Below are 26242 nucleotides of genomic sequence, written 5' to 3'. Positions count from 1 at the left end.
GAGACGAACGACGAAAGCTGGGATCACGAGCGGCCCACTGCCCCTGGACGAGGCAAAGCGGTCAGCAACTCTAGATCCCCTCACCGCTCCTCCGTTTTCCTTGAGGGGAGCCACAGACAAAGAGAGTCTGCAAAACCTACCCAAAACCACCAAGGAAACAGCACAAACAAAATATCAGATAATCAGAGGGACTCTTCCTCAATCCTTACATCAAGTCCACACGAAACCCGTGACCGAAGATCAAATAACGGAGCGGGTTTGGGCGCAGAGCGCGAATCACGACATCAGGAATAGGTGCGAAGTCAAGGGGCCGTCTGCATCCACGAACATCACCATCATTACTGGGTGCGACCAGATAACATCGAGATACCCCCCGAAGAGAGATCAAGAGGCCGTGGAAGGCATACAGCGCAAACGCAGGCTAAGTCGGGTAATCCACAACCTGAAGAGATTCGGCACAACGCCAAACAGCTTGGTAGCTTCCCCAGAGAATCGTGGACCGAGTGCATTGCTGAAATCGGCGTCGGTGGAAGAGATTCAACTTATCGATACTATATTGGAGAGTCTCCTCGAGGAGTCGAGAAATCAGCCACAGGCACAGGGGTGCGACACCATGGAGGAACCATCAGAGGTACTAGCGATGCAGGAACGATGCAGCAGTTTGTCAACATCCACCTGCACAGTGGGTGTCAGAAATTTCGAAAAGGGGGACAACATGGAGAACATTCTTCAGAAACCCAGTCCTCAATTGAGCAATCTGGATCTTCTATCTCAAATATATATGCCAGGGGTCAGCAATCGAGCAGCGGATCCGGGGATGCACGTTCCAGGCCAGCCTCCAAGGCAGTGGAACGCCGAAGACGGCATCGCAGATCTTTCCAGTAATAGATCTCGGGAGCGTATGACGGGAGGATTGTGGGATGCTATCAAGGAGTTTCTGTGTGCAATCAAGGGGTACAACATACAGCTTTTGAGATTGTACTGGAAGGCGGTGAAGCCTGTCTTTGATTACAGCTCTCCGTACTGGAGAGCTACTGATCGAGAAAGTGAGGGCTGGTCGGATCTGGCCAGCACTTGTCTTGCATTACCCCTTGCATTCGGTTTGTTGGTAATATTAGTTTGGGGTATGGAGTTCACGGCAATCACAATGAAGTGCAGGGAAGAGGAGTGGGATTGCTTGATTGACGAGGCATTGGCCATGTTTCGGCGGAGCTTGACCGGAGTCTACATGGACGACTAGGTAGGCACAACGGCCGGGCGGATACCCGGGAAAGGACCGGTGCCGGAGAGAACATAGCCCGGGACAAGCCGCACGCCGATGGCGGATGCGGAGGGAGGTAAAAATAGATGATACACAGTACGACTTTACGATACAGAATACCTAGATACCCTGATTATCGCATGGTTGATTGTAAAGGTTACCTACCGGTTCACTTTGCATTGATTCTCTGATGTCTCAAATTGAGCTGGCTCTTTGTACTCACAAGGTTCATGTTCATGTAACACCGTGCAAGAGCCAACTGAAGTCTGGTGCTATTAGCTGATTTGTGAATGTCCAAGTCTCGGCATTGAGTGAGGCAAGTCAATTGATGTCGTAATTAGACCAGGGTAGACCCGTGGAGTTTGGAAAAGGACCAAAACTGAATGGCAATCGGAGGTCCTGGACTTTTGACATCGGAGGTTGAAAAAGCAGCGATCAACGAGCAACCAATAGTAACCGTTTATTTAGCAATCAGTGCAGGAGGCAGCTGTGGGTCTACCCCGCGCTGGCGCCCGTCCTGAGGCTTCTGGCCTCTTGGTGAGCTCCAATTGCTGACGGCCGCAAACGGACCCCTCCGATCATCGGCGCATTGGTACCAATTCTATGAAGCTCGTGGAATTGGGCAGGAGGGGGGCGCTCAGGTGAAATTTTGTTGATAAACCCCAGGAAGAGACGCCTTTTTTCTCTCTAGGCAATTCCAGTCCAATTCCTGACTTCTTCTTCCTTTAGCTGCATCATTTCCTCTGTTACTCTGCTCACAGCAGGTGTTATAGCTTCATCTCTTCACCTTCACGGTCATCACTATAATCAGCTACATACCTTCTCACCCCGCATTCGTGATATTTCCTGTTCACGAGAGTCATTGATCGCTCTTCAGTACTATCTCAAGTTATCAATAACTAAGAGTGATTATCAGCATCAAAATGCCTGCTCCCGTGGGTAACCCCCAGACCCTCTACGATAAGGTGTTCTCGGCACACATCGTCGACGAAAAGCTCGATGGCACAATTCTTCTCTACATCGGTACGTCTATGCGCGTTCAATCTTGGTTATGGGCAGTGAACTGACAAAGTTGGCCAAAAGACCGGCACTTGGTCCACGAGGTGACATCACCAGTAAGTTTAACTTCTCCAAAGCATCGACGTCATGTTCCGAACATCCGCTAACCAATTACCAACAGCAAGCCTTCGAGGGTCTCGAAAATGCAGGCCGCAAAGTCCGGAGACCTGATTGCACTCTTGCAACCACTGATCACGTATGCATTGCCAATCAACTGAAAGCCACCGTGAATGGTGGTCAACAGAGCAGTTACTAACCCTGGACCCTGCAGAATGTCCCCACCACATCCCGCAAAGCCCTGAAGGACATTGCTTCATTCATCGAGGAGGACGATTCGCGAACACAGTGTGTCACTCTAGAAGAGAATGTCAAAAAGTTTGGTGTCACATATTTCGGCCTGGGCGACAAACGACAAGGTATTGTGCACATCATCGGCCCCGAGCAGGGCTTCACTCTCCCCGGAACCACCGTCGTGTGCGGAGACAGTCATACCTCGACACACGGCGCCTTCGGTGCCCTTGCCTTTGGTATCGGTACCAGCGAGGTTGAGCATGTCTTGGCCACCCAATGTCTCATTACCAAGCGCAGCAAGAACATGAGGATACAGATTGATGGCGAGCTGGCCCCTGGCGTCAGTTCTAAGGATGTCGTTCTCCACGCCATCGGCAGGATCGGAACTGCCGGAGGTACTGGTGCCGTTATTGAGTTTTGCGGGTCCGTTATCCGTAATCTGAGCATGGAGGCTCGCATGTCCATCTGTAACATGTCCATCGAGGGTGGTGCCCGCGCTGGTATGGTTGCCCCCGATGAGACCACTTTTGAATATCTCAAGGGACGGCCCCTGGCCCCCAAGTATGGCTCAGAGACTTGGAACCAGGCCGTTGCCTACTGGAAGTCTCTCCAGTCTGATCCTGGCGCCAAATACGACATTGATGTCTTTATTGACGCCAAGGATATCATTCCCACCATTACTTGGGGAACCAGCCCCGAGGATGTCGTTCCCATCACCGGATGTGTCCCTGATCCTGAGACCTTTAGCAGTGAGAGTAAGAAGGCTGCTGGCCGACGCATGCTTGAGTATATGGGCTTGACGGCTGGAACACCAATGGAGGATATTCCTGTCGACAAGGTGTTTATCGGATCGTGCACCAACGCCCGGATTGAGGATCTGAGAGCCGCTGCCAATGTTGTAAAGGGGCGCAAGGTTGCTGATAACATTAAGCGCGCCATGGTTGTCCCTGGATCCGGTCTTGTGAAGGCACAGGCAGAGGAGGAGGGTCTTGACCAGATCTTTGTTGATGCTGGTTTTGAGTGGAGAGAGGCTGGGTGTAGCATGTGTCTGGGCATGAACCCTGACATTCTGGCCCCCAAGGAACGATGTGCCAGTACATCCAACCGAAACTTCGAGGGTCGACAGGGTGCTCTTAGCCGAACTCACCTCATGTCTCCTGTCATGGCAGCTGCCGCCGCTATTGTTGGTAAGCTTGCCGATGTTCGCAAGCTGTCACACTACACCCATCAATCTGCCTTTAAGCCCCGTGAGCTCCCTGCGGAAGAGCCACACGTGGACGAGCGAACCAGGGATGACTCTGAGGAGCGAGAGATGATCGGAGACCAGCCTCAGGACTCTCAGCCTCACACCAACACTCTGGCCAGCGCTGGGGGTGCCGCTTCTGGTCTGCCTAAGTTTACTATCTGGAAGGGTACCGCGGCTCCTCTGGACCGATCTAATGTTGACACCGACGCCATCATTCCTAAGCAGTTCCTCAAGACCATCAAGCGAACAGGTCTTGGTACCGCACTGTTTTACGAGCTTCGATACAAGGAGGATGGGTCTGAGAACCCCGACTTCATCTTGAATCAAGAGCCTTTCCGACAGGCCAAGACTCTGGTTGTCACTGGACCCAACTTCGGATGCGGCAGTTCTCGAGAGCACGCCCCTTGGGCCCTTCTGGACTTTGGCATCAAGTGCATCATCGCCCCCTCCTTCGCTGATATCTTCTTCAACAACACTTTCAAGAACGGCATGCTCCCCATTAGGATCGAGGACAAGGACAACCTCGAAGCCATCGCCGCTGAGGCTCGTGCCAACCGCGACATTGAGATCGATCTACCCAATCAGTTAATCAAAAATGCTGACGGAGAGACCATCTGCTCATTCGAGGTTGAGGAGTTCCGCAAGCACTGCCTGGTCAATGGTCTCGACGACATTGGCCTGACCATGCAACAGGAGGACAAGATTGCCGAGTTCGAGCGACGCATGACACAAAACACCCCATGGCTCGACGGCACAGGCTACCTGAAGCGTCCCGGGCAGGGTGGCAAGCTGGCCGCTAAGGCTGTACCCGTTCCCAAAACAAATAGGGGCGAGGAGAAGAAGGAGCCCCTCGAGTGGTGATTCAGACCGAGGGATGAGGGAATGAAGAACTTATTTAACGGCGAAGGGATCTGGGTTACTAGCATATGATGATTAGCATGTGGTTTTTGTGGTTTTAAATATTTGCTGGGGTTGATGGACAAAAAGGATTGCTGGCTTTGCTCACACTGAATGCAGAAGCACTGAAAAATTTGGAGTAGATGTCGACTCGTAACTCTTGAGGAGATTTATGAATCAAAACGATCATAATTAATAGGAACAGATTGAAACGAAAACTCTTTTATACGATGTAAAACTTGGTACACCCGTGCTATCTGATTATTGCCTAAGGTAGGTAGAATGTGCTACGAGGTCAATAAAGTAATATCAGTCCCTCTTTTTGGTCTCATCGCGAAGGATACCAATGTGCACCACGAAACCGGCCGAAGATTGCAGTTCTGTGGGCAGTACACTATCAGAAACTCTCCAGACATGGAATGAAGTTGAAAACGCCTTTAGCCAAGACTCGAATACTTCGTCACTTCGTAGTTGTTGCCCAATGACACAGACACACGGCCGCTTTTCTTCACCATTAGCAAAGGCCTCGTCAGAGAGTCTTAAACGGCATGCGTCCGCACACGCCTGAACGAAGGGGTCTACCAAAGCATAGTTATAAACACAGTCACAGGCGACAACGGCGTCAAAGCTATGAGCTTCATCAGAACCGGTAAGAGACGGAGTTACCTCGTCTGTCTCCCAATCGAGTGTTGTGAAGCGAATGTTCGGTTGTGCTGCACCACCATGCCCATGTCCAATTCGTTTCTTCCTGCCTCGACCACTCGTCGGTGTAGAAGACCCCGAGCTTAACGCAGAAGATAGGTTCTCGTCAAGATTGCGCTGAACGAGACGCTGCACGTAAGACTGGTCGGTGAGGACATAGCGTGCTACGCGTGGACCAAGGGCTAGGGCACTCAGGGGGGAAATGCCACAGCCGAGTTCAAGGATGGAGGCATTTGAATGTATGGTACTGGCGAGAATGGGGTTTGACGAGGAAGAGAGCCACGAGGCGAAGCTGGGGGCTATCTTCCACAACACTGTATTTCAAATCAGCCTTTCCTCTTGACGAGTGAGTGTGAGAAGGAAAAATCTACCAGCTCCTGTTGTTCCACCTGCGCGTGACGATGACAGAACAGTAGGAGATTGATGAATAGTGTAGTCCCGGTCAGCAACAGAAACATCGACGGAAGTAGCACGGGAGTCGACGAAGCCAAGATTCATGGAAGGGATAGGCTGTGAATACAGCATAAAAGTTTCTACGCAATTTTAGTGAGACCTGCATGAGCGCGAGGATCTTCTTGTAAGCTGACCTTCTTCTGCGTCTTCGACTTCTGGCTCAAGATTCGCCAAGAGACTTTCTACAAAATCCATTGTGTGAGATATTGTCTGTTCTAAGGAGGCGTGATAAGAATTTTGCGTTGCGTTGAATAGAGAGAGTATCTTATTGAAAAGCGTTGGTCTAACATGGAGATGCCGAGATAGTGTGAAAACGCTTGAGTGTGGACAAGTTTAGTATAAGTGGATCCCGCCTTACACCAAATTACAGGTGAGTACTAATAAATATATCAGGAACTTGAAAAGGAATCACCAAGACATGTCCCTGAGTACCATGGCATGATATAAAGTAATGAAGTCATTCAGAAAGACAAATAGTCATGACAGACATATTTTGAGCCGCCATCGATTCGTCGGAGACGGAATATATCAATATACCGAAAGCTCACAACAGAATCGAGCCCTCACACATCCAAGACAACGTCTGGGCACAAACGTGATAAACTAACCAATAGACTCATAATCATAGCATGGGACCGTATAAAACCACGGAGAGAAAGAGCTTGGGGTCGCTATGGCGTCTAAGCAGTCAAATCTCAAAGACCCCTTTTAAACGCAAACAAAACATTCACAATCAATGAAAATACAGAGCCTGGCATAAAAACAGCAAGGCGATTGATTCCGCAGTCAGAGATTCCTCAAGTCGCGTCCTTGTAAAGCAAGAGGCCATGCGCTTGGGTCAGTGACAAACAGTGAAGGCAAAAAGGTAAAAGCTCCTCACACTCCTGGCCAGTATGGCACCCATGGATCCTTCTTTTCACTTGTAGGCGTTTTTCTTTGATTTCATTTCCTTCCCTTTGTTCCTGGCTCGTATTTCCGTTCATGTCGTTGTTGGCGGGGTCTCGTTGCCCCTACACCAAACCGTCGTAAAGAGATAGCGCTGAGACGATAGTCTCGTCCCGTTTGCTACCCTCCTTGAACTCCTCCATATCTAGACTTCCATTTTCGTCCTTGTCCATCATGCGGAAGATCTTCCTCACTCGTTTTTCGGGGGTATCTTCGTCTTCAGGTAATTTAACCATAGAACCGACCTATTGATATTTAGTACGGGTTCGTCCTTCCGCTCGCATCCCCAGGGTCCTATGGAAACATGACACTACAAAGATGGGTGCGAAGTCGGTACTCACCATCTTGTAGATAGCTTCGACAATCTTGAGCATCTCATCATAGCTGATCTTGCCATCGCCATCAATATCGTACAGCTGGAAGGCCCAATCCAGCTTGTCTTCCATCTTGCCTCGGCTAGTAACACTTAGCGCGCAGATAAATTCTTTAAAATCAATAGTGCCGGACTTGTCGCTATCGAAGACGTTGAATACATAATCGGCGAACGAGCTCGGATCTCCGAAGGGGAAGAATTGTCTGTAGATTTTCTGGAACTCCTCCTTGGTGAGTGTACCCGAGGGGCAGTCCTTGAGGAAACCTAACTCTGATATTAGACACAACTGTAATCTCGTGAAGCGGTGCAGACTCCTGATACAGATCGAGTGAGAGTCCGCGTCAGTATCAGTGCCAGAGACTTACCCTTGTACCATTGCTGAAGCTCCTTCTTATCGAAATGAGTCGACTTCTGCAGCTCGACAAGCTGATCTTGGGAAAGCTTTGACTGTCTGCATAGGCACAGCGAGGTTAGCATCGTTGTGATGTGGTCGATCCTTAAGTATAATGACGTCGGTCCCTAGCTTCCGCGGGGATCCGAGGTTGACAAATGCGCTTGCGACTCGCGAGGTGTGATTCCTGGCGCCAAGTGACAGAAAAAGACACCGAGATATGGAGGCGACAGGACGAATGATACGATAAAGCGACTGCCCAAAAACAGGAGGAATATGCTGGAGATAAACTTACGATTTACCCATGACGCCTCGGACTTTACGACGTTATCAGTGGGGGGTTATAGAGAGCGCGAATTGCGCAACGGTCGATCAAAGACTTGGACGTCTGGGGCTATCTTTTGACTCGAAGAAGTGAAGAGCTCTCGAAGTAAGGCGACGCAGTGGGGACGAGGATAAGGTCGGTTACTTCTGAGAATCGTTCGCCGGTAAGAAACGTAGTAGATGATGATATAGTGTCGAGGTCGATAGCGGGAGGATTGCGGGTGGAAGTAGGTTACGATGGGGTTGGAGAGAAGCGAGGCGCTTAGTGAGGGGAAGGCTATTAAGCTCTCAGGGTCGTGCGACAGTAATAGGCGAGGAGAAACGAGTCGCAGTCGTGAGGGGACACAAGAGACGTAGAGGCTCAGGTAAAAGTCGGTTCGAGCAGAGCAATAAGAGAAGAGAGATAGAGATAGAGATAGAGATGGAGATGGAATAACTACTAACCTGCGTCGTAGGTAAGAAGTGGAGGCCGCTAGATACTGATGCAAGGTGTAAGGCCAAGCAAGCAAGGCAGGGCGAAGAAGGAAGGAAGGAATATATGGTGAGGATGAGGAGGGAGACAGACAGTGCAGTCCGACGGCCGAAGGGTTAAAGGCACTCCAACATGGCAACAACTCCGCTGGAATAAAATCGCCGGCCAGCACCCTCCAGGGCATCATAGGGGTCTCAGTGCAGTGCTGGGCACTGGTGGCCTCCGTAGTTAGGGGACGAGTTAGTGGGGGCGGGGTTTCTGGATAGCGGGCATGGCGCCCAGCCCAGAACCCCGCTGTACTCCAAGTGGTCGGGTCCGTGATGCCATCCACCCAATTGGTAAGCGAAAGCGCGCTCTGAATGCAGTCGACCCATTGGATATCCTGGTTTTTCTTTCGCTTCTACGGTAGGTAGTTAATGACGAATCCGAAACAGTCCGTGAATACGAGGGTCCAAGATCTCCAGAACACTCTGCTTTGACTAGGTACTCATGCAATAGGCTGAGCGACCACAGTATCACAATACTGACGCTGATACCGGTCCTCGAGGGACCTGGGCTTGTCTACAAGACCAGCTGCCTGCTGTTACCTGTAGCAACGACCTACCAGGAATATCAAAAGAGGCTGTGTCTTTTTCGATTTCTCGAAGCGTGGCGACCAGGTTATCCACGTATGCAACCAATAACCCAGCACAGGATTGTGGCTGTGCTATCATACCTAGCCTGTTCTGGGTTATCATTCTGATCCGCATACTGGTATATTCTTTTGCCGTGATCGAGTTCGATGTTTGACCCCGATAGAGTCCGAGGACACAAGCCATCGATCGAGTCACCCAGAGACTGACGTGCCTCTACGCCTTGGTTCTAGAACAACTGGACTAGTGGTATACTTGAGGTTCTCATAGCGCTCGTGACACTTGAAAAAGATGAACTATCTTTAGTTACGGACTAATTGATGCCCAAGCATTCCCTGATTATAGCACATACATGCAAAACGGACTGATTACATATGAGCAAACAGTTGTAATTCCATAATACACAATTATTAGCGCTCATGTGTCATAACTCACAGGGGCAAGAATCTGCGCCAAGTCGGCACCAAACCACTCTATCGTCAATAAGCTTTTGCTGCGCCCACCTCGACTAAATAAACACTCCTTCACCTTGCCTACCTAAGGTAGCCAACTTCCAAGGAAAAGCTTAGAATGACATACAGCCCCTGCAAGTAATGCCTCAAGAGGCCTCACATATCAATTAATATCATTGGATCATGTCTGTCACAAGATCCAATTGTCGAGTGAAAACATAACGTATTTCCACTGCTAAGTGCTCAATTTACTCCCAAGAGAAGTCTTGTGGAGAGGTATCGTAACCATAGTTCCACCCATGCATGTTTCCTGTCCCAAATTCATGATGCCGCCTGACTCCTATCCCTCTGCCAGTTTGGAAGATATCCAATTTAAAAACTACTTTAATCATCTCGCCCGCTTGCATCTACCAGGACGACTCCCGCGTATACAATCATTAGATAGGTCCTTAGCAACCACCAAACTCGGCCGTGCTATTCTGCTCTTCAGCCAACAACAACCTTCATGCTCAAGCTCTCGAGAAAACCACCAAGATCCTCCTTCTTAACCTCTACTACGCAATGCTCAAAACTGTCGATTCGGACCCGCGTGTTAGTTTCTGCCACCACCTCTTGAAACGCGATGCCAAACTTGTTGAGGCCGTAGCCTTTCTCATGCTCGACATCCTCGTCATCTGACGCGTCAGAGTCGGAGCTATCTGAGTCCTCTGATTCAGTTTCCAGTTCGTCGTCATCATCACCTGCGTCTCGTCGGGCTGCACGCTTATCCTCTCGTATTTTCTGCTTCGCTAGGCGTGACTCTTCTTTCTTCTTGAGCTTTTCTTCTCTCTCCGCTTTCCGTTTCTTGGCGGCTTCTCTATCAAGCAGCGTGGTATCTGGACCGCCACCGCCGCCAGTGCCTACGACGACATATACACCTCTTTTCTCGTTCAGACTTGCGACGACAAGGGGCGTACCGCGACCACCATTTGATAGCTTGCCATGTGTTTCCCTCTCTTGTTCGGCAAGGGCTTCGCCTATCCAGAGTGATAATTTGGTCAGCGCTGCGGGGTGGGTGAATAATGAAACGTCAGGGCCCTCCTTGACCACGCACATGCGAAATGCACGAAGATGCTTGATTTGCTTTTTGTTGATAAGAGATGTTCCTGTCCGGTAGATGGCGCGGTGAAGGAACTGAGCAGTAGGAAGACCGGCCTTCAGCGCGTCGATACTATTGCTCAAGTCAGCGAGGAGAATAGGTCTTCAACGATTGAACTTACTTTTCAAGCGCGTCATATGCCTCCCAGAACCGCTCAATCCATTCTTCGCCCTGAGCTGCAAACTCGGCCTCCTCTTCTGCGTCTCGACCAGCCTGACTTGCTGCTACGGCGGGGTCTGGATTCTGAACATGTTTTCCAACTTCTAGTAGCGCACCGATAACAACTCCCACATCCTGGGCACTCAGCGTTGCTCGCCATCCCCAACTTCGGACAAACCCCCACCCGTCCTTCGCACCAGCACGGTCTTTACCATCCGTATCGACGGATGGTACCATCTCGTCAAGGTTGTAAAGCGAGCCGTATTTCAACAGCTTTGCCCTTAACTCACGTTTCAACATCATGTCCATGTGAGTATAGCTCTGCTTGCACTGTGCCAGGCTGACCCCCATCTTTGCAAGTAACTTGTGAAGTCGCTTGATTCCTGCTTCACTCCAAGTCTTGAGGCGAGAAAAGAGATATGGTGAGTGCAGCATACTGTCGTAGAGGCTCCAGTGCCTGATCAACAAAAACCTGGGCTCAGGGGACAGCCGAATTCCGGTGTCTTCAGGGTTCCTCGCGGTAGTAGGAATCACGCCGGTATTTTCTGCAGCAACACGCCCATTCGCAAGTTCCGGGGGGTTCAACCGCCTGACTTCGTCGCGGAACTCTTGGCGTATTCTAGCACCTCGAGCGCCCAACCAGCCTGTTGGGCGGCTCTTGTCGCTCTGTCGGACAGGCGCAGCAATACCTGCTGATGAACGGCCATAGAGCTCCATAGATGTTACCCCAACTATAGATAGCCATAGAAGGTCATTGTCTGCTCTACCAAGATCAGAAGCAAGCGAATACATCATTGATGATAACGGTTCTGAGAAAGAAGATCCAATTTTGTAATATTGGTGGAGAATGGCCTCGTGCTTTTGTCGTAACCGTAGGAGTTGTCTCCTTTGTGCGCGGAGTGACGGCCCGGCAGGTAACTGTGCTCCAGAAGGGGGCTCTATAGCATCGCTTGACAGACCAAGATCGGGCTGTCGCATTGATATAAGCCCTCTTTGCTGTGGGCGCCGAGGTGATTCAGCGATAGAGCTAGACTGCATAGAAATGTCAGTAAGTCCAGTCTGTAATGAGTTCAAGTCGACATACTGAGTTACTCCTTCGCCGTTGGTGGGGCCTATCATCGTCGCTTTCGTCCTCTGCATCTGACCAGCTTTTTCGCTTCTGGCCTGCACGAACACTCTCTTGGATGGCATTGTGTGGATTCTCGTCGTCGTCCTCATCATCAGTGTCACCCAAGTCCTCACCATCGTCGTCAATATCGGGCATCTCCATCAATTCAAGATACGCATTGCGCTCAGTTTGCATATCGTCGACAATATCACCGTCATCAAAGACAATAATTCCACCCTTACCAGGCTTAAATGCCGATTCAATCATACCACCATTGACACCGGTAGGGCACCTCGACTGATAAGACGAGGAGACCTCCGTTTCGGGGTCGAGGGGAAACCCGCCAAAAACGTTTCCAAGGTTCCACGGTCGATGAGCGTCCATAACCCAAACCTCAACACCACTGTATGGCTGGTCGTCACCTTCAGGCTCAAGGCCAAGAAGTGGCCCCAGATCAACCATACCCCCAACACCAAGGCATACGACGACACCACCGCTACCTCCCTGAGACTCCATCATGGGCACGACCAATTCTCGGCCAGCCTTTTCAAGATCTGTATAACCAGCAACAGGCTGTATTTTGTGGGGGATATAGTCATGCTTCAGTAGCCGGGTTAGGATCCTGCAAGCACAAAGAGCATCGGGTTCGAGAGCGACAAGAATAAGTACTGGTGGGGAGAGCGGGTGTCTTGTTTGTTGAAGGTGGACGTAGAGTTTAGAGATCAATTGCCGCGGGAGATACATGTCGACGATGGTAAGGAAGCGGTTCGATCGCCAAGTCTATATGCCACAAGTTTCATGAGGGTGAGTGAGAGTTGTATAGCGGCAAGTGGCCTTGTATCGTCAAGGGGGGAATCGGGACGCGACGATCGCGTAAAGTAGACGAGGAACAGTCGAGAAGGGAAACAGACAATGATGCAATGAGAGTTTTCGCTTTTTTAAAATAAAAATAAGTAGGTGATCAATTATTGGAATGAGAAATGAAGATGCTCGGAGCGTGAAAGTATAGATGGCGTTATCGTTCGTTATGCTTGCTGATCAATATGGGAGTTCGGTTGTGCTACTGTATAGTGGCTCTTGGTTGCTCAGACGTTGAAAATCAATTTCCATGCCCGACGTGTTTTTGGCGACGCGACTTGGCTTGGCTTGGGCGGCTGAATGACGCGCTTTCCCTGCCCCGACCGTGTAAATTGGCCAAGCGTAGCGGAATGGAAAGTGGCTTGCACGGACTGCCCCTCCTTCCATTTATAGAAGACAAGATCGATCCTCTCATGCCTCCTCAACCTAAGATTTGCATAGGTAGGTACTTATAGAATTTGATAACCAAAGCATGGTTTAAGGTATCGACAAGGAAAAGAATTTGACTTTTTCTTTGAGCTGAACTCGCACTATTCAGTCAGTTACTTAGGTACCTGCATCACCAACGTTTGCTTGGTCGTGAATACAAATATGCATGAAAAGCTCAAGTATTCTGCCGCGCTTGTTTTATGTTATCCTGTTGTAAGAGAGGCTGTTGAAGGCACTGGTAATGTATAAGGTCACCATAGTCGTCACTACTTAGGAACCTTACCTGGGTAGGTAGGTACACAGCTACCTATTAATATCCCTTTACAATCTCTCCAGTTACTTATCTTCGATTCTTCATACAATTTTTTGAGATCTCTCAATTTATTTAAGCTTGTGCGAAACAGAAAAACCGTCGGCCATAGTCAGTTCGGAAAAGTTCGGAAATCTTGATGGCTTATCCGAGGCTTATCCGAAGCTCATACTGGGGGTTTCCATGTTCCTTCATAAAGTACGGCACAGCACTCAACTCTTTCCTACCTACTAGATAGGTACCTTATAATTCAGAACCGTGGCTCTATGACATCCATGCAGTTCGCGCACTGCCTTCTGGACCTTAGCCTGTGAGGACATCCAATGCTATAATTGTTATTATCTCGACAGAGATTTTGAATGCACGGATATCTTGGCTCTCTATTCAGTACATACAAGGCATGCAGCATTTGTACTGAAGCATTTTAATGCCTTGCGCCTAATCCTTGACCATGATTCTAGCGGAAGTGGACATGGCTTTTCCGCGTTACTTAACAGAAACAGTGGAATGATTTGGTCAAGTACGGCAGTTTTGTATTACTAAGGTACACAAACATGCAATGCATTCACGGAGCATTCCCTTGCCGTGACGGAGAGGAGTGGACGACCCAACATCCTCCGCTCCGAAGTGACAGTGGGGAGAAGACAAATGGAGACTGGCCCACTGTGGGATTGGATAGGATGGCATTACAGTGATTGCACCTAACTTAGGTAGGTAGTTTAGTGGTTTATTAGGTGGTTATGCAGGATGCGTACGTACATTATTGTTACCGTTACTCTGCTACCTTAGGCACGATACCTATCTTCCTCTCCTTTGGGAGAGCATAGCACCACCCTCCTCGAGTCAGAATCGGTGACGGAAAGGTCTCGCCTCTTATGTGCCTCGCTTTTCTACTTCATCAACTGCGTCAATTAATGGCTCCCAGGAACGGAATGGTCGAGAGTGTGGCATGATCTATCGTTGTATTAGACTGGCGACATTCCCACCCAACCTTCAGCTTCGAAGCCACCTAGCCAACAAGGTATAACTCATATATCCGTCAAATTGGAATATAGGGCAACCGAATTTGACGGACGAGACGAGACGAGACGAGACGCGATTGTCACGACCTGAATTCTCCAAATCCTTCACACGAAATCCTCTATCCTTAGTCACAGCACTGTCTCTTGTCGGCGTTCCTCTATCACAATCGAGAACAGTTGCCATTTTGTAACCGTTGTCTACAGCTTTATTAGCTGCCTTGTTAGTACACTGGAGTTGTCCGCTTGCTTGCTTGCTCGCTCGCTTGCTCGTTCGACCACGTCACAACTGGGTCGCATAACGGCCGCCGATCAGTGTGAACTCTTCTCAAAAGAGTTTCGGTTTGTCCCGACGGCTCGGGGCCATACCGCTTAACCCAGGAGCCTAGGTATCCCGCACCGACCGTCTGTCTTGTCTGCTACCAACCCAACTTACCGGTCGTCTGGGATTCTGGGTCTCCCTGCGCCGCCGACCCCCCCCCCCTTCCGTTCGTTCTGGGAAATCTTCCTTGGACGCTCTGTCAATCGTATTGGCTACCTGGGACCATTCCCTCGGGTTAGCTCCCCTCCACACAGTCCAGCCCTGCTGGGTCTTGTCACTTCTTGACACTCTTTGTGCAAACTTTTTCGTTCATTCGAAGCCCCTATCATACAGGCTGGTTTGGACGATACCCGGTATGGGCGTGCTTATTTCTCTCGACTGTCCCTGTCACATATCATTTTCCAGTGTTAGCATCCCCTGCTTTTGAACAGGCTTCCCCTGCGACATACGTGCCCTACCATCGGGACAGGGTCTGGGTATCTGTCACCGGCATATGTATGTATGCTTGACCCACCGAGGCCTGTCCTATCAGTCTGCCCTTCTTTTAGCTTGCTGCCACAGTACCTACCTGCTGCTTTTCTGCCAAGTGCTCATGTATTCACATCAAATACCATTTCTTTCCCATTTAACTCCTCCCTTCTCGAGTACGATCCTTCAAGGGGGACTTGAAGTAGAGGTTCTATAGCGATGGACCATAGAGACCCGGAAGAGGACCCAACGTCAGACTACGGGGATTCAATAGCAACCTCCGAATTTACTTCAGTTAATACCAGGGAACTTTACTCGTACGAACATGGAAGGTGTGTTGCTGATCCTTATTACACCCCGTCCATGAATGCTAATCTGTTAGGCGATATCAAGGATTTCTATGTGGTCGTTATGGCCTACCAAACGACGATGCTGAGCAGGTCCGTGAGGGCTTGAAGCATAAGCTGTACCTGGATTATCTCCTCGACGGAAAGCTATTTCTGGCTCCCATCGGGAACAACCCGCAAAAGATTGTTGACCTTGGTACAGGTGTTGGCATGTGGGCACAAGACGGTCAGTTTTTCCGTCTCAGTTGCGATACTCTGAGCCTGACAATGAGCCTACTTTAGTCGCAGAAAGCTTTCCCAGCGCACGGGTAATAGGATGTGATCTTTCACCCATCCAACCGCATTGGACGCCGCCCAACGTTGAGTTTCGAGTAGAAGATCTCGAGGATGAAAATCGTCCATGGACAAGAATATATGAAGATGCAGATTTAATTCATGTCAGAGCCTTGTTACAGACTCTGCGAAAACCGAGACAGCTATTGGAACGAGCTTTTGAGTAAGTTGTGTCAAATTCAACTTGTCTGTATCCCCAGCTCATTCAATGCTGCTAGAAAGCTGAAGCCTGGTGCTTGGATTGAAATCCACGAAATCGTTCCCTTTGTCTTCTCTGTTGACGGTACTTCCGGAGATGATCATCCTATGAACCAGTTCTACCGCCTTGTCGAGGGCCACTTTACCACGATATATGGTTGGAACTTGCGCTTTCCATTCCAGATCGTTGAAGCGCTGCGTGACGTTGGATTCATCAATGTCAACGAACGCCATTCTTACACACCTGTTGGCCGGTGGCACCAGGAAGCAAAAATGAGAGAAATGGGAATCTTCACCCAAAACATCCTCGAGGAATGGGTCACGGCAATGCTTGGCCGCCCGGACATAATGGGAGTCACAGAAGAAGAGGCATATGAACTTGGGCACAGCGTATTCGAAACCTTCAACAACACTCGCATTCACGCGCAACTCGACTGGATTGATTGCTGGGCGCAGAGGCCACTTTAATGAGGCACTGAAGAATCTTTAGCAAAATGGCCATCCTGCAAAATTTCTCTCATGCGAACGGACATCCGACCGAGACTGACTCAAACCTGCCAGCTTGCATACTGCTTTTATCCCCACCTGGAACGTGTGACACCTCAGTACTCTGGCTGCTAACCTACCTATCTGGCCTTGGTGACTGGGATGGTATGGATGTAGGGTCACCTCGCATGCTGCTCGAGAGTTGTAGAAATGCAACACGAAGTAAGCAATGCCCCGCCATATAAGCTAACTGTTCTACCATGGCTTATGCTGGTTGTCTAATTGGGAAACGCCTGCATGGCGAATTGAAACGCTACACCATTCTCAGCTCTGTTCCATACACAGTCTAGCGCAGCTATCGGCTTGACTTTGAGTGAAGAGGGGACAGGCAACGCCTCTACTGTTCTACGGTGTTACTTAAGGCTGAACTTGACATATTATCCATACTAGTAAGCAAAAATTGGCGGGCTTCTATGAGTAAAGGCCACCTTTTGAATAGTTCGGGTGTGCTTCTGATCTGTGGTCCTCAGCCGTGCCCAGTAGAAATTATGAACAGAACACTGCATTCTTCGAGGGTCGGGGATAAGTTGATGTGAGCGCGTCTTGAGTCTGATACAAATGCCAGCATGGCCAAGCTGTTCTTGTGATTATAGTGCCTCTGTGGCCATTCGTGTACTCTAGTTCGAGCTAGGATTTCGAGCTGCATGTGACGCAGTTGCCAAGGAAAAAAGACATAGGGGGAATAGAATGTTAGATACCGGTATACTGTATCATGTTCAAATACTATCATGTGAACAACATCCAAGATAAAGCACTCCACTTGAAAGAGGCAAAGCAAACAAACAGAAGAACGATGGCGCTCGTATATTATATCACATCACTACTCGTGGTGCCTTAATTCCCACCATACATACGACCACCTGGAGAATTACCAGTCGGAGGGCGCCCCATACCTCCCATCCCAGGTGGCATACCAGGCATACCCCCGCCAAAGCCACCACTGAAGCTGCCAAATCCGCCCATGGGGGTAAAACTTGAAGTGTCATTGTAACCAGACATCATATAAGTCCAGTCCATCTCGCCAGGCTCGTCGCTGGAGGCAACGGAGCCCGAGTTTGCACGTTGGCCGTGGTGTACAGTTCCAGGCGTCATGTGGCCAACAGATGGGGCAAACCCACTGGAAGAGGGCGTCGTGATCTGAGAATGCGGGACGCCGGCTGGAGGCTGGGGAGGATTCGGAAAAGGTCGATTGGCCTGTTTTGCTCGCCGGCGAGCTGCTACACGCTCACGCAAAGGTCCTAGGAAAGCTGGCCTGTGGACTTGTCTGCCAGCAGCTACCAAGGCAGCTTCATGTGCATCCCAGGCTTTGATAAAATGGCCACCAAAAGCCATATGCATAGGATTGTGGTAGTTATTGAGAAGTCCACGGAGGTCATGATTCTTTTCGATGGCATCCCATGCTCGCTCTACCATTGGGCCAGAGACGCGGTGGCGTAATTCCTGGACAAGAAACATGTAAGCGGGAAAGGGGAAGTGGTGCATAGAGTACCATTTGAAGGGCCGGAGGGACTCGGATGACTGGACGACGTTGTCGTATTCGATCATTTGCGTGGCTTGCAAGAAGAGGCTGTCGCGTTCAACGTCTTTAAGGGGTAGATTGTCGTCATTGCTATGCATTCGAACAAGGAAGCTAATGATTCGCATCTTGCACATAGCTTGACGGGTCATGGTAAGGGTAAAGAAGTGTAGGGGGATCTTAGGGTCGCATTGGCTCAGGTAAGTGCCTTCTATGTGTGCACAGAAACCATCGAGCGTATAGGCAGGGCCGTCTTGACCAGCAAGACGGATGGTAGCTTGGTTCTTGGAAGCGGGTGTCCCAGCAGGACTTTTGTCTGTGTTGTTCATTTTGTAGCTGTCGCGATTACTATCGCTTGAAACCGCCATAGCAAGCTCGACTCTCGTAAGAGAAAAGAGCATCTCGGTTGGTCCAGAGTGTGGTGTGGGTAACTCCTTACCGTCAACATGTAAATCCGAGTCGTTGACATTCATGGGGATCTTGCAGTCACCACCAGTCGAGAGAGCAGTTACTGTTGATCCTGCCATCTCTCCAAGCCGTCGATCATATCCCACAAGGGTCCACCACAGTCGGCGACGCTGCTCAACCTCAAATGGCGGCAGCCCAAACTGTGCTGGATCTCGGTGAAATCCCATCCGCTGGGCAATGCGGACAGCTAGACCAATGAGGCAGAATACTTGGCGAGGGTCAACGAACCATCGAACAGCAAACTAAGTAAAAGTTCAGCGACAGCATTCGCAGAAGAATTCCCAGGCCAAACTTACGAGGTAAAGAATATACGCCTGCAAGAGAACAGGATCATTGACTCTCATAAATCCGGCTTTCGTCAGCGCATGCTGCGTACCTGTATGGTATCTTGCAAGGAGCTCCTTTTTGGTCTCGTTGAACCGTTTGTAAACGTCTGCATCCTCAAGCGATGTGATCGCCATGAGGTACATGGAGAACATGAGAGCCTCGATGTTCTTTGGTGCGTTTTCGAGATCCGAGCTCGCCTCTATGATCTGTGCTTGAACCGTAGGAACATGTGTTATTTTGAGCAGGGGATTAATGTTGTCGATATATATTTGCCAGAGCTGGAAGATGTGTATTGTGGAAGGATGAAGATTCGCAATAGGGACTGGGGCAGCTCCAATGATGAAAGGAAACCCATCAGTGTCAAACATTCGATCAAAGGCACGGTGGATACTTGAGCCTACTTCAGGTTCATCATCAGAGGAATCTTGCAGCATGTGTTCACTGGCTCGAAACTAAGCTGAATATTAGACGATTGCAGTTAGCGAGAGGAGAACTCAACCTACCTCCTTATGATAAGAAAACCAAGCACCGCCGCCAGTCCTATAAACATGTGAGCACAAGTACTTCGAGGGGCGTTGACATGCTCTGTCTGTAGGATGCATACCGTTGTTCTGAATTAGATGGTGCAGGGGATGAACTAGCTTCAGGGGTTGTCTTCAGGCCTTCAAAATCGTTCTCAAGTTCTTCGACATCTTCACCTGGGGGGCCATCTGGTCTTAATTCATGCCCGATGGCCTCAACTTTGACACCGTGCTCCGCTAGAAGGGTTTCGTACTTTTTTAGCCGATCTATCAGATCCTTCTCCTGGAGACGCTTCTTCCGGCGTCGAGGAGGTTGGGGTGGAATAACACGACATTCAACCTTGGCCTTTACACAGTTGGCACATGGCTTGTTCTTGTCACAGCGGACCTTACGCTGTTGACAAAGCACACAGCTAGTCCCTCGAGTTAATTTGATGGCGGAAGGATCCTGAGGTTGCTGTGCCTGAGACTGCTGTTGCTGCTGCGGGGCCGATCCGGGGACACCGGGGATGCCATTTGGGTAGGGCATGGCCAGTCAGTAACCGTGTCAGAGGGCCGAATCGCCGGATGATCTCACTCCGACGGAGTGGGTATCCTATCCCGGACCTGCACGGGACCGGGCAAGGGTATTAGGCGACGGCAAAGGAGGGTTTCGGGCCCGGGCGAGTGTGTGCTGAGACAAGAAGACGCAGCAACAGCCACGCGTTGTTGGGTGTTGACGTGGCGGCGAGTGAAGAGCGGGGGTAGGCCCCAGAAAGAGGCGTATTTGTTCAAATTTGAGAGACTCTCATGGGTTCCCAGAGCTGCAAGTCTCTTTCAGCTGTAGGTACTGACTGACTGGACTGTCGGAATTCTCAGCCCTACAGTAGGATACTTGCCTATCTACAGTAAAGTAGCTTGTGGATAAGTAGGGATCAGAGTCAGGGACCTGCAAAGGCATCCATCCATCTGCTTGTGGCCAGTGACAGGACAGATCTGCAGAAGAGGAAACGGACGTTGCGATGTGTTGGATGGATAATTATGGCGTGTTTGCGATCTTCGGGCCCGAGACTACGGGAGCGGGAGCTTGAATTTTGCTTGGCGGCCGTGCTCTTTTATTTTGATATCGTAAGTAGGATTGAACTGATTGGTCCCCTCGATGTTTGCGACAACCAGGGGCGGGTCAAGACGTGTAGTCCAAGGGCGAAATGGAGAAGAGACGAGGTACCATTGGGAGACTCTCCTCGGGTAGTAGACAAGAGAATGGCCGAGAGTTGTCAAGTTTGAGTGTTGCTCATGATGAGTTTATGTCCGTCGGTCCCGAGGGAGGGGGGCACTCTTGGCACCTTCGCGACTTTGGTTTCCCAATCAAGTATAGCTTTGTGGTCTCCGGATCCGACCTATAACTGATCCCCTTCACCTTCGGGACCCTTATTCTACGTCAAACCACTTCTCTCGGGTCAATTTTCGTAATTGTCTCTATTAGGATGAGTATTGGCCGAGCACGCGCATTTTCTGTGTGCAAGTCTCTTCTAGGCCCTGCCGCTAGCTTCAACTTGTTGCATGGCTCGGTTTTCAGTCCGTCCGGTGAACACTTGTAGTGTAGATATATAACTAGCAAAATGTCCTATTCAACAAGCCTCATCTCGCTCAGCAGCACCAGATCCCAGTGTTTTCCAACGTCTACAGATATACTAATACTAATAAGCTATATAACATCACATCTTATAAGCCCCTGCATCTCTGGCTGAGAACAGCTTCAGCTTCAGCTTCAACCATGCCTCCCCACGACAAGACCGAGTCTCATGCTCCGGATCGCAAATCATTCAACTCGCTCTCATCAACCGAACCGCAAATTCCTTTCAAGCCTAACAACGAAATATCACCACAAGATGAGAAACCTAAATCACCTCAAGGCAACCAGCAAGAGTCAGCAAAGGAAACCAATGAAGATGAGTCAAGTTCCAAGGGCCCAGCTTTCGACAAAGAAGCTCAGGAGAACTACAAACCAAAGACACTCAAGTTCTGGCTTATAATCCTCTCCGTCTTTGCTGCCATGTTTCTCGTCGCTCTCGACCGCACAATCATTGCAACTGCCATTCCTCAAATCACAAACGACTTCCAAAGTCTAGGCGACATAGGATGGTATGGTTCTGCCTACATGCTCACAACAGCTGCCTTTCAGCTCATTTTTGGTCGTATCTATCGATTCTACCCTTTGAGGACGACCTTCCTTGTCTGTATCTTGCTCTTCGAGATTGGCTCTGCAATTTGTGGTGCCGCTCCCAATTCTGTTGCTTTCATCATCGGAAGAGCTATTGCTGGCATTGGCTCAGCAGGCATCATGACTGGGTCGATGATGTCCATTGTTCCTATGGTCCCTCTTCACAAGCGACCAATGTTCCAATGTAAGTTTACAACTCTCCCCTCCATGACTAGACGAGCGGTGGCTAACATATTTATAGCTATGTTTGGCATGGTTTTTGGCATCTCGTCCGTTATTGGACCTCTTCTTGGGGGTGCCTTCACTCAGCATGCCACTTGGCGATGGTGTTTCTATATGAATCTTCCTGTGGGATTCCTCGCCTCGGTCTTCCTCTTCTTCTTCCTCCACATATCACCCAAGAAGCACGAACCTGTTCCTATTCTGAAGCATATCACCCGATTAGACCCCCTCGGGACATTATTCTTTGTGCCATCGATGATCTGCCTCATCCTGGCGCTTCAATGGGGTGGCTCGACTTACCCCTGGGGCAACTGGCGAATAATTCTCCTCTTCGTTCTCTTCGCTCTTACAGGCTTCATTTTTGCTCTCATACAGATCAAGATGCCCGAGACCGCAACTGTTCCCGCCAAGGTCATCACTCAGAGGACCATGCTAGCCTGTGCATGGACCTCGCTGTTTGTTGGTGGTGGTATGATGATTGTCGTTTACTATCTCCCCTTGTGGTGTAAGTAGTCCCTGTCTTCAGTCTTCGTTTTGTTTATAACTTATGCTTACAAATTATCAGTCCAGGCTACTAAGGGCGCCAAACCCGTCGACTCAGGCATTTATACGATCCCGTTAGTACTGAGCCTTGTCGTAGCTAGTATAATCTCTGCTGCCTTCACCCAGCGCATTGGCTACTATGTCCCATCTATGCTGATATGTCCCTGTATCATGGCCATTGGCGAAGGGCTCTTGACCACGCTCAAGCCAGACACCGGTTCATCGCACTGGATTGCATATCAATTCCTTGTTGGCTTTGGTTTGGGCCTTGGAATGCAGACTTCCGGCCTTGCTGTTCAAGCAACACTTTCCAAGAAGGATATCCCCATTGGAATCTCGATCACCTTCTTCGCGCAGCAACTCGGTGGTGCCATATTTGTCTCCGTTGGGCAGACTGTGCTTAACGGGCTTCTCGCGAAACACTTATCAGATATACCCAACCTCACGCCCAAGAAAATAGTCGATGCAGGCGCCACAGAACTGAACAAGATAGTTCCGGCCGAGTACATGCCCCTGGTGAAGGACGCCTACAACGTGGCCATTACGCGGATATTCTTTGTGAGTCTGGCATTGACTTTAGCCCAGTTGACTTGTGCTCTTGGTGTGGAATGGAAGAGCATCAAGCCCAAGGCCGAGTCATCGCCAGAGGCTGCCCAAGAGTCAAAGCCGGAAGAGTCGTGATAAGACGTTTGGATATGTAATTTTGATGGGGCTAGTAGTAAAGAAAACTCCCCTCATGTAACACGACCGCTCATACAAAGTAAAACAAACAGTACAATTCATATTTAGATTAGAATAGGATAATGGCGATTACGAGCGTTCATTCATGTCTCAATACATCAAACAGGCAGCTGACTTTGACTCGGATGCAATCCGATTAGCTATTTCAGTATAACACTGTGCACCAACCGCTCTCAACACCAGGGGGCCTGTTCTTCGTTGGACTTCTTAGTCGCACTTGGGAGGCGTAGGATGGCGGTGAAGCCTTTGTGCCATGATCATCATGCGACATCCACCAGAGACGACTTGGACAGGGGACCCATCTCTATGATCGCAGAAAGGATCAAAAAGAAGGCATAACCTGGAGAATTGTTGAAAGTTAGTTGATATTTCTATCATGGACAAATTTGTAAATAAATAAATGCCTTCAACTTGAGGGTTTTCTCTTCTCCAAGTCCACGACGCTCAAAGATCAAATACATCTGTAATCAGCTTATAGGCGATTGCGCCGAATTATCAGCGATTCCCTCCTCTCCTCGAACGCTTCCTAAACTCAATCGCAATCGACATGTGCACAAGTATCAAGACCTCAATGGCTTGCGGCCACACATTCACAAACTATGCCACAACATGTGGCGTGGCCACAAACTCTCGCCCATGCACTCCCAATGTCAAAATTCAACATCTTAACGACACGTGCGCAGCGTGCGATCCGGCGGCCCGGAGGCGCCGTGTCCGTCAGGACTACGAAAGCCGGCACGCCGAGCTCATGGCCGAGTACATGGCGGCCAAACAGACAGGAGATGGAGCAGCCATGGCGCGTGTGGAGCTTCTGGTCATGGAAAATTCCATGACCACAATGGAGCGGAATTTCGAAATCGGCATGCACTGCCAGGAAGAGGATGTCATGTGGTGGGAGATGAACTGAACGACAAAGATGCGCTGAAATGATTTATGACGATTACGAGACGGATCTGGCGTTTGTGTGTCTGTACCAACAATGGGGGGACTACTGCGTATTTATGGACTACATAGTACTTATCAACATCTGCCATTAATAGGTACGGGACTTCTGAGCCCAACTTGTTCCCAAACCATTATTCCAATCGTCTATGTACCAGAGTCTACCGTGACCCTTTAAATCCTCCGCTCTATGTGTATAACGCCGAGAAATAGACACGTCAATTATTGGTAACCGAGGTCCAGGCTCGGTGTTTTTCGTGTTCCGCGTAAAATGACAAAGATAAAATCATTCTTGGTCTTGATGCCTAAAAGAGTGCCCTCAGCTTATGCCGAGGGATGCAAAGTGGTATCCAATGTTATCAAAACAAAATGTGAGGCCGTGTCTTTCGTAACACCTTCAAGGAGGTGAGCTTTAATGCGATCTGGGTGATGGTGGCTGTGGCGATACTGATCGGTAGGTGGGGCGGTCGTATTGCACGCTCTTGAAGGCCGGCATGAGAGTGTCAATGCTGAGCGGTGTTTGTATTGAAGGACAATCCAAGTCGATAGAGCTGGCAGCCGACGTTGTCGATGTTGAAGAAGTATCGGAAGTGAAAGAGGTGGCTTGCTTGTACTTCTTGGTCGGCGCAGGCGAGTCGCTGTCGATGCTATCGCAATGAGGACGTTTCCCACTACGAGACGGCATGACTGTGCGTGTCGTGGGTTGCTGCAGATAGAAAGAAGGTGTTGTGATGTTCAAATGATGTGAAGCCGTCGACACGCGGACCACTTTGTCCGTACTTTGACCATAGGCGGCGATCATGGTCTGGGTGTATCCGAAAATGCGAGTGGTGAGATGATACGGAGTGGACACCCGAGACAGGAAAGTAAATTCAAAGGTCGGTCAAAACTGGAGGCGGCGACGAAGATTGGGTTGGGCGATGGATATCGGAGAATTAGAGATTGAGATTGAGTATGAGATTCGAGGCAGATAAGAGATGCGATGTGCGACTATTTCAGATCAGATGAGTGCTTGATATTTGCCGGAAAGATCCAGTTATGGTCCGGCCAGTGAGAAAGAGAGACAACCGAGAAGGAAGAGGAGAGGCTGAAATAGGTGAAGGGGGAGAAAAGAGACAATGGGACGACGATCTTGATGGAGATAAAGAGAATAAAGGATAATAATGGATCTCGGAAATCAAATCAATGGCGGGGAAAGAAGAGAGAGAAGAAGAGGAGGACGAAGAGGAAGAAAGGCGGAATGTGGGAAATCCGAGACTCGGGTGTATGAGAAAAGAAAGAAAATGAAGCCACAATAATAATCAGAGGGGAACAGACGTGCCGGTAGTATCGCCCGTCTGAGCCAAAATGAGATGCCTGCATTGGATGGATGGATGGATGGATTTGCATTTGCATTTGCATCTGCATTCGTTTTGCATATCTTACCTTGAGCGGCTTGAAAATTGGTGGAGATGGTCAAGCTTGAAAGCTTCTTTTGAGTTAACTAACAAAGGTTTGTCCTTGGTGACAAGATTTGTTAGATTCGACTTTTGTTGAGTTCTCGTACAAAGAACCAACCCAGTACCTACTAAGGTAGTATAGCCAATTTTACCGCTGGTGAATGCTGCGCCGAGCCGGTTTTGAACAAAGCAGCTGGTGTATCAAATGGATTGGATCTCGACTCCTGGATGATGATCAAAGCACCATGGGAATAGCCACAGACACGGGCCCAGGCATGGATCTGCTCTGCTAAGCGAGGTCGCGTCAATGTCGACGAGGGATAGGCCATACATAAATAGCCGGACTGACTGTATATCAGCTCATACATACACACAAAGCATAGAGCACCCACGTGTGCTCAACTTGATTCATTGTATGATCATGACATGTCACTTTAAAACAAAAACGGCGGACAAAATCCAGGGTTACATGCCGACAATGTCGAATTTAGAACGGAAATTGAATGCTGACCTAATCTGTTATCACCGACGGAACAGACCCCACATTCAAGTCTCCATTATGTACCTAGCTCAAGTAGCCCTGGAGC

General features: G+C 49.5%; 10 protein-coding genes across 15 annotated transcripts; 5 read left to right on the top strand and 5 right to left on the bottom strand.

Moving 5' to 3' along the window:
• Positions 1 to 613: 613 nt before the first annotated feature.
• Positions 614 to 1240, top strand: FVEG_04143 (hypothetical protein; the record flags this gene model as incomplete). Its single annotated transcript, XM_018891866.1, has 1 exon — positions 614 to 1240. The coding sequence occupies one exon, from the start codon at positions 614 to 616 to the stop codon at positions 1238 to 1240; it is 627 nt and encodes a 208-aa protein (XP_018748457.1).
• A 666-nt stretch (positions 1241 to 1906) lies between these two features.
• Positions 1907 to 5080, top strand: FVEG_04144 (3-isopropylmalate dehydratase). Its single transcript, XM_018891867.1, has 4 exons — positions 1907 to 2284; positions 2345 to 2376; positions 2442 to 2516; positions 2592 to 5080. The coding sequence occupies exons 1-4, from the start codon at positions 2185 to 2187 to the stop codon at positions 4716 to 4718; spliced, it is 2334 nt and encodes a 777-aa protein (XP_018748458.1). The 5' UTR covers positions 1907 to 2184; the 3' UTR covers positions 4719 to 5080.
• Positions 5064 to 6104, bottom strand: FVEG_04145 (hypothetical protein; the record flags this gene model as incomplete). The annotated part of the gene is made up of 3 exons (XM_018891868.1): positions 5064 to 5770; positions 5828 to 5989; positions 6044 to 6104. The coding sequence occupies 3 exons, from the start codon at positions 6102 to 6104 to the stop codon at positions 5064 to 5066; spliced, it is 930 nt and encodes a 309-aa protein (XP_018748459.1).
• Positions 6105 to 6919: 815 nt separating this feature from the next.
• On the bottom strand, positions 6920 to 7924 carry FVEG_04146 (calcium-binding protein NCS-1; the record flags this gene model as incomplete). The annotated part of the gene is made up of 4 exons (XM_018891869.1): positions 6920 to 7099; positions 7196 to 7491; positions 7593 to 7678; positions 7914 to 7924. 4 exons carry the CDS (start codon positions 7922 to 7924, stop codon positions 6920 to 6922), a joined length of 573 nt encoding a protein of 190 aa, XP_018748460.1.
• Positions 7925 to 9653: 1729 nt separating this feature from the next.
• On the bottom strand, positions 9654 to 13097 carry FVEG_04147 (cell division control protein 45). The gene is made up of 3 exons (XM_018891870.1): positions 11880 to 13097; positions 10758 to 11827; positions 9654 to 10708 (listed from the first exon to the last, which is right to left on the bottom strand). Exons 1-3 carry the CDS (start codon positions 12645 to 12647, stop codon positions 9985 to 9987), a joined length of 2562 nt encoding a protein of 853 aa, XP_018748461.1. The 5' UTR covers positions 12648 to 13097; the 3' UTR covers positions 9654 to 9984.
• Positions 13098 to 14295: 1198 nt separating this feature from the next.
• Positions 14296 to 17486, top strand: FVEG_15414 (hypothetical protein). The gene is made up of 4 exons (XM_018904540.1): positions 14296 to 15641; positions 15692 to 15882; positions 15939 to 16152; positions 16208 to 17486. The coding sequence occupies exons 1-4, from the start codon at positions 15529 to 15531 to the stop codon at positions 16653 to 16655; spliced, it is 966 nt and encodes a 321-aa protein (XP_018748462.1). The 5' UTR covers positions 14296 to 15528; the 3' UTR covers positions 16656 to 17486.
• FVEG_15415 (hypothetical protein) lies at positions 17409 to 20841 on the bottom strand. The gene is made up of 4 exons (XM_018904541.1): positions 19649 to 20841; positions 19548 to 19584; positions 19014 to 19496; positions 17409 to 18959 (listed from the first exon to the last, which is right to left on the bottom strand). The coding sequence occupies exons 1-4, from the start codon at positions 20092 to 20094 to the stop codon at positions 17568 to 17570; spliced, it is 2358 nt and encodes a 785-aa protein (XP_018748463.1). The 5' UTR covers positions 20095 to 20841; the 3' UTR covers positions 17409 to 17567.
• Positions 20842 to 21306: 465 nt separating this feature from the next.
• Positions 21307 to 23367, top strand: FVEG_04150 (hypothetical protein). The gene is made up of 3 exons (XM_018891871.1): positions 21307 to 21952; positions 22010 to 22495; positions 22556 to 23367. The coding sequence occupies exons 1-3, from the start codon at positions 21322 to 21324 to the stop codon at positions 23212 to 23214; spliced, it is 1776 nt and encodes a 591-aa protein (XP_018748464.1). The 5' UTR covers positions 21307 to 21321; the 3' UTR covers positions 23215 to 23367.
• A 126-nt stretch (positions 23368 to 23493) lies between these two features.
• On the bottom strand, positions 23494 to 26089 carry FVEG_04152 (hypothetical protein). 6 transcript variants are annotated; one of them, XM_018891877.1, is made up of 3 exons: positions 25785 to 26089; positions 25642 to 25715; positions 23494 to 25206 (listed from the first exon to the last, which is right to left on the bottom strand). In XM_018891877.1, the coding sequence occupies exon 3, from the start codon at positions 25016 to 25018 to the stop codon at positions 24629 to 24631; it is 390 nt and encodes a 129-aa protein (XP_018748469.1). In that variant the 5' UTR covers positions 25019 to 25206; positions 25642 to 25715; positions 25785 to 26089; the 3' UTR covers positions 23494 to 24628. The 6 variants fall into 6 exon arrangements, with proteins under 6 accessions (XP_018748469.1, XP_018748470.1, XP_018748467.1 ...); XM_018891878.1 differs by having other exon boundaries at positions 25774 to 25951; XM_018891875.1 differs by having other exon boundaries at positions 25642 to 26089.
• On the top strand, positions 23587 to 24375 carry FVEG_04151 (hypothetical protein). Its single transcript, XM_018891872.1, has one exon. The coding sequence runs from the start codon at positions 23822 to 23824 to the stop codon at positions 24179 to 24181; it is 360 nt and encodes a 119-aa protein (XP_018748471.1). The 5' UTR covers positions 23587 to 23821; the 3' UTR covers positions 24182 to 24375.
• Positions 26090 to 26242: the final 153 nt, after the last annotated feature.

This window comes from Fusarium verticillioides, chromosome 2 (genome assembly GCF_000149555.1).
Source record: "Fusarium verticillioides 7600 chromosome 2, whole genome shotgun sequence".
NCBI lineage: Eukaryota > Fungi > Ascomycota > Sordariomycetes > Hypocreales > Nectriaceae > Fusarium > Fusarium verticillioides.
The sequence above is the reverse complement of the archived record's forward strand: the minus strand, read 5'-3'. Positions and strand labels throughout refer to the sequence as shown.